This window comes from Heptranchias perlo, chromosome 4, assembly GCF_035084215.1.
Source record: "Heptranchias perlo isolate sHepPer1 chromosome 4, sHepPer1.hap1, whole genome shotgun sequence".
Classification (NCBI taxonomy): Eukaryota; Metazoa; Chordata; class Chondrichthyes; order Hexanchiformes; family Hexanchidae; genus Heptranchias; species Heptranchias perlo.
This window is the reverse complement of record NC_090328.1, coordinates 28,104,931-28,111,329: the sequence shown is the minus strand read 5'-3', so window position 1 is coordinate 28,111,329 and position 6,399 is coordinate 28,104,931. Positions and strand designations below refer to the sequence as shown.

Sequence of the window (6,399 nt, the reverse complement as noted above, 5' to 3'; positions counted from 1 at the left end):
GGGCCATTTTTAAAAATGTCAACACTCCCCAGGATCTTCAAATTGAATTATGATCCTAACTGGCAGTCTGATATCCAAGGCCCGACATGCACCTGCAGGCCTGAGAGTGGTGTAGCTGTGCCTACTTTTCCTGCCCCTTCTGCTGGCACGAGGTACTGCCAAGAGATGGACCTGTTGTGGGGTGTGCCCCTGAGCCAGGTAAGTTGCCCGGGACAGGAAATGTCAGTGATCCTGGGAGTGGGCAGAAGGGTCACAATTTTTCTGTCAATCTCCAGGGCAGGCAGGGGGCCAGGAAAATCTGTCATAAGAACATAAGAACATAAGAAATAGGAGCAGGAGTAGGCCAATCGGCCCCTCGAGCCTGCTCAACCATTCAATAAGATCATGGCTGATCTGATCCTAACCTCAAATCTAAAGAACACAAGAAGTAGGAGCAGGACTCGGCCACTCAGCCCCTGGGCCCGCTCCGCCACCCACAGGGCCTTGACCGATCCGAACTCAGCTTCATGTCCAATTTCCTGCCCGCTCTCCGTAACCCCTAATTCCCTTTACTTCTAGGAAACTGTCGATTTCTGTTTTAAATTTCATAGAATCATAGAAGTTACAACATGGAAACAGGCCCTTCGGCCCAACATGTCCATGTCGCCCAGTTTATACCACTAAGCTAGTCCCAATTGCCTGCACTTGGCCCATATCCCTCTATACCCATCTTACCCATGTAACTGTCCAAATGCTTTTTAAAAGACAAAATTGTACCCGCCTCTACTACTGCCTCTGGCAGCTCGTTCCAGACACTCACCACCCTTTGAGTGAAAAAATTGCCCCTCTGGACCCTTTTGTATCTCTCCCCTCTCACCTTAAATCTATGCCCCCTCGTTATAGACTCCCCTACCTTTGGGAAAAGATTTTGACTATCTACCTTATCTATGCCCCTCATTATTTTATAGACTTCTATAAGATCACCCCTAAACCTCCTACTCTCCAGGGAAAAAAGTCCCAGTCTGTCTAACCTCTCCCTGTAAGTCAAACCATCAAGTCCCGGTAGCATCCTAGTAAATCTTTTCTGCACTCTTTCTAGTTTAATAATATCCTTTCTATAATAGGGTGACCAGAACTGTACACAGTACTCCAAGTGTGGCCTCACCAATGCCCTGTACAACTTCAACAAGACATCCCAACTCCTGCATTCAATGTTCTGACCAATGAAACCAAGCATGCCGAATGCCTTCTTCACCACCCTATCCACCTGTGACTCCACTTTCAAGGAGCTATGAATCTGTACTCCCAGATCTCTTTGTTCTATAACTCTCCCCAACGCCCTACCATTAACGGAGTAGGTCCTGGCCCGATTCGATCTACCAAAATGCATCACCTCACATTTATCGAAATTAAACTCCATCTGCCATTCATCGGCCCACTGGCCCAATTTATCAAGATCCCGTTGCAATCCTAGATAACCTTCTTCACTGTCCACAATGCCACCAATCTTGGTATCATCTGCAAACTTACTAACCATGCCTCCTAAATTCTCATCCAAATCATTAATATAAATAACAAATAACAGCGGACCCAGCACCGATCCCTGAGGCACACCGCTGGACACAGGCATCCAGTTTGAAAAACAACCCTCGACAACCACCCTCTGTCTTCTGTCGTCAAGCCAATTTTGTATCCAATTGGCTACCTCACCTTGGATCCCATGAGATTTAACCTTATGTAACAACCTACCATGCGGTACCTTGTCAAATGCTTTGCTGAAGTCCATGTAGACCACGTCGACTGCACAGCCCTCATCTATCTTCTTGGTTACCCCTTCAAAAAACTCAATCAAATTCGTGAGACATGATTTTCCTCTCACAAAACCATGCTGACTGTTCCTAATTAGTCCCTGCCTCTCCAAATGCCTGTAGATCCTGTCCCTCAGAATACCCTCTAACAACTTACCCACTACAGATGTCAGGCTCACCGGTCTGTAGTTCCCAGGCTTTTCCCTGCCGCCCTTCTTAAACAAAGGCACAACATTTGCTACCCTCCAATCTTCAGGCACCTCACCTGTAGTGGTGGATGATTCAAATATCTCTGCTAGGGGACCCGCAATTTCCTCCCTAACCTCCCATAACGTCCTGGGATACATTTCATCAGGTCCCGGAGATTTATCTACCTTGATGCGCGTTAAGACTTCCAGCACCTCCCTCTCTGTAATATGTACACTCCTCAAGACATCACTATTTATTTCCCCAAGTTCCCTAACATCCATGCCTTTCTCAACCGTAAATACCGATGTGAAATATTCATTCAGGATCTCACCCATCTCTTGTGGTTCCGCACATAGATGACCTTGTTGATCCTTAAGAGGCCCTACTCTCTCCCTAGTTACCCTTTTGCCCTTTATGTATTTGTAGAAGCTCTTTGGATTCACCTTTGCCTGATCTGCCAAAGCAATCTCATATTCCCTTTTTGCCCTCCTGATTTCTCTCTTAACTCTACTCCGGCAATCTCTATACTCTTCAAGGGATCCACTTGATCCCAGCTGCCTATGCATGTCATATGCCTCCTTCTTCTTTTTGACTCGTGCCTCAATCTCCCGAGTCATCCAAGGTTCCCTACTTCTACCAGCCTTGCCCTTCACTTTATAAGGAATGTGCTTACTCTGAACCCTGGTTAACACACTTTTGAAAGCCTCCCACTTACCAGACGTCCCTTTGCCTGCCAACAGACTCTCCCAATCAACTTCTGAAAGTTCCTGTCTAATACCATCAAAATTGGCCTTTCCCGAATTTAGAATTTTAACTTTTGGGCCAGACCTATCCTTCTCCATAGCTATCTTAAAACTAATTGAATTATGATCACTGGTCCCAAAGTGATCCCTCACTAACACTTCTGTCACCTGCCCTTCCTTATTTCCCAAGAGGAGGTCAAGTTTTGCCCCCTCTCTAGTCGGGCCATCCACATACTGAATGAGAAATTCCTCCTGAATACACTCAACAAATTTCTCTCCATCCAAGCCCCTAATGCTATGGCAGTCCCAGTCAATGTTGGGAAAGTTAAAGTCCCCTACTATTACCACCCTATTTTTCTTGCAGCTGTCTGTAATCTCCTTACATATTTGCTCCTCAATTTCCCGTTGACTATTTGGGGGTCTGTAGTACAATCCTATCAAAGTGATCTCTCCCTTCTTATTTTTCAGTTCTACCCATATAGACTCAGTGGGCGAACCCTCGGATATATCCCCTCTCACTACTGCCGTGATGTTCTCCCTAATCAAGAACGCAACTCCCCCTCCTCTCTTACCTCCTGCTCTATCTTTCATAAGAACATAAGAACATAAGAAATTGGAGCAGGAGTAGGCCAATCGGCCCCTCGAGCCTGCTCCGCCATTCAATAAGATCATGGCTGATCTGATCCCAACCACAAATCTAAAGAACACAAGAAGTTGGAGCAGGACCCGGCCACACAGCCCCTGGGCCCTCTCCGCCACCCACAGGGCATTGACCGATCCGAACTCAGCTTCATGTCCAATTTCCTGCCCGCTCCCCATAACCCCTAATTCCCTTTACTTCTCGGAAACTGTCTATTTCTGTTTTAAATTTATCTAATGATGTAGCTTCCACAGCTTCCTGGGGCAGCAAATTCCACAGACCTACCACCCTCTGAGTGAAGAAGTTTCTCCTCATCTCAGTTTTGAAAGAGCAGCCCCTTATTCTAAGATTATGCCCCCTAGTTCTAGTTTCACCCATCTTTGGCAACATCCTTACTGCATCCACCCGATCAAGACCCTTCACAATCTTATATGTTTCAATAAGATCGCCTCTCATTCTTCTGAACTCCAATGAGTAGAGTCCCAATCTACTCAACCTCTCCTCATATGTCCGCCCCCTCATCCCCGGGATTAACCGAGTGAACCTTCTTTGTACTGCCTCGAGAGCAAGTATGTCTTTTCTTAAGTATGGAGACCAAAACTGTATGCAGTATTCCAGGTGCGGTCTCACCAATACCTTATATAACTGCAGCAATACCTCCTTGTTTTTATATTCTATCCCCCTAGCAATAAAAGCCAACATTCCGTTGGCTTTCTTGATCACCTGCTGCACCTGCATACCAACTTTTTGATTTTCTTGCACTAGGACCCCCAGATCCCTTTGTACTGCAGTACTTTCCAGTCTCTCGCCATTAAGAAAATAACTTGCTCTCTGATTTTTCCTGCCAAAGTGCATAACCTCACATTTTCCAATATTATATTGCATCTGCCAAATCTCCGCCCACTCACCCAGCCTGTCTATATCCCCTTGCAGGTTTTTTATGTCCTCCTCACTCTCTACTTTCCCTCCCATCTTTGTATCATCTGCAAATTTTGATATGTTGCACTCGGTCCCCTCCTCCAAATCGTTAATATAGATTGTAAAGAGTTGGGGACCCAGCACCGACCCCTGTGGAACACCACTGGTTACTGGTTGCCAGTCCGAAAATGAACCATTTATCCCAACTCTCTGCTTCCTGTTCGATAACCAATCCTCCACCCATGCCAGAATATTACCCCCAATCCCGTGATTTTTTATCTTAAGTAATAATCTTTTATGTGGCACCTTGTCGAATGCCTTCTGGAAGTCTAAATACACTATGTCCACTGGTTCCCCTTTATCCACCCTATACGTTATATCCTCGAAGAACTCAAGCAAATTTGTCAGACATGACTTCCCCTTCATAAAGCCATGCTGACTTTGTCCTATTAAATTATGCTTATCTAAATGTTCCGTTACTGTCTCCTTAATAATAGACTCCAAAATTTTACCCACCACAGATGTTAAGCTAACTGGCCTATAATTTCCAGCCTTCTGCCTACTACCCTTTTTAAATAACGGTGTTACATTAGCAGTTTTCCAATCTGCCGGGACCTCTCCTGAGTCCAGGGAATTTTGGAAAACTATCACCAAAGCATCCACAATCCCTACTGCCACTTCCCTCAAGACCCTAGGATGGAAGCCATCAGGTCCAGGGGATTTATCCGCCTTGAGTCCCATTATTTTACTGAGTACCATCTCCTGAGTGATTTTAATCGTATTTAGCTCCTCCCCCCCGAGAGTCCCCTGTTTGTCCTTTTTTAAAAAAATTTTCCCAAAGTAGGACAACCATTCCTCGCACCTGCAGCAGACTGCCGCATACGTCCCTCATTAAGTGCGACACTTTTGAAAGCTGAGACAAACTGAAACCGTCTAGAAACCCAGCAACATGCTGCAAGATCTCAAAAGGCAGCCTGCTCAGCTGGTCAACTGACCCACCTAGGCCAGCTACGCGGTTCTCCAGGGCGTCCAATAAAACGGAAGGGACACACGGTTGGATCCCAAATGACTTCAGATGTCGGTCATGAATGACCCTGGAACCCTGGGTAGAAGGACAGAAGCGTCTCTGGGAATAGGTGCAGCCATAATAGGCCAAAGGACATCGGTGTTCCAACCAGCCATTGAGGCCGGCGTGAATGTCACCATGCACATTCTTAAAGTGAGAGGGGAACTCGTCCCTCCTGAAAAACTGCCCGCATACAAAAGTGAACATTGACCGTTGCTTTGTTTGGTACCTGGTCACACATTCCAGGACCAAGTCCAGCCCGAGTGTCTGGAAAGGGCTTGGATTCGACAGCTGAGGGTTCGCATGGTCACAAGCAGAGGCAGAAGCGATCTCTCCAACCATAGTATTTGTGGCTAATATGGCCGCTGGGAACGAGAAAGTCTGGGTCCCTAAATCGACACGGCTTCCATCAACACTGCGGCTGTCCGAAATCCCTCTACCACTGGGAGAATCCCCTAAACAGAACAATAAAGCAGCTGTGATCAGATCTATTCCCTGTAATTCCAGGGGGTCGTCATCCACCTCCAGATCCGAGGTATCAACTGCTTTGCTTTCCATTTTCTTCCTATACCAATTCAAATCCCCAAGATACGGCCTGCGCCCATTATGCCCTTCTAGCAGTTTGAAAGTGGCAACGTTCTTCAGTGCTTGGCGCTCAGCTGGTCTGTTTGGTAACTTTCTTGCTCCACAAGGATCTGTACCCTGGAACATTGAGCTGCCAGTCCTGCCCCTCCCTTAGCCATGTTTCAGTAATAGCTATAACATCCCAGTCCCATGTACCCATCCATGCCCTGAGTTCATCTGCCTTGCCCATCAGACTTCTTGCATTGAAATAAATGCAGTTTAATCTAAACTTCCCTTGGTCTTTGCCCTGCTTTCTCAGACCATCTGTCCGGTCATGTTCTGTACACTCTCCCTTACTGCCTTTTGTTTCTGTCACCACTTTATTTCCCACTGACTTCCTGCATCGGTTCCCATCCCCCTGCCACATTAGTTTAAACCCTCCCCAACAGCACTGGCAAACACTCCCCCTAGGACATTGGTTCCAGTCCTGCC

General features: G+C 46.5%; 1 protein-coding gene across 1 annotated transcript; it reads right to left on the bottom strand.

Annotated features, from left to right (window-relative positions):
• Positions 1 to 5,049: 5,049 nt before the first annotated feature.
• Positions 5,050 to 6,054, bottom strand: LOC137320621 (F-box only protein 30-like). Its single transcript, XM_067982304.1, has one exon. The coding sequence runs from the start codon at positions 6,052 to 6,054 to the stop codon at positions 5,050 to 5,052; it is 1,005 nt and encodes a 334-aa protein (XP_067838405.1).
• Between the last annotated feature and the right edge of the window lie 345 nt (positions 6,055 to 6,399).

Bases quoted from the DNA above. Each gene is read 5' to 3' on its own strand.
- LOC137320621 (XM_067982304.1), bottom strand. From the start codon at position 6,054: ATGTTCCAGGGTACAGATCCTTGTGGAGCAAGAAAGTTACCAAACAGA.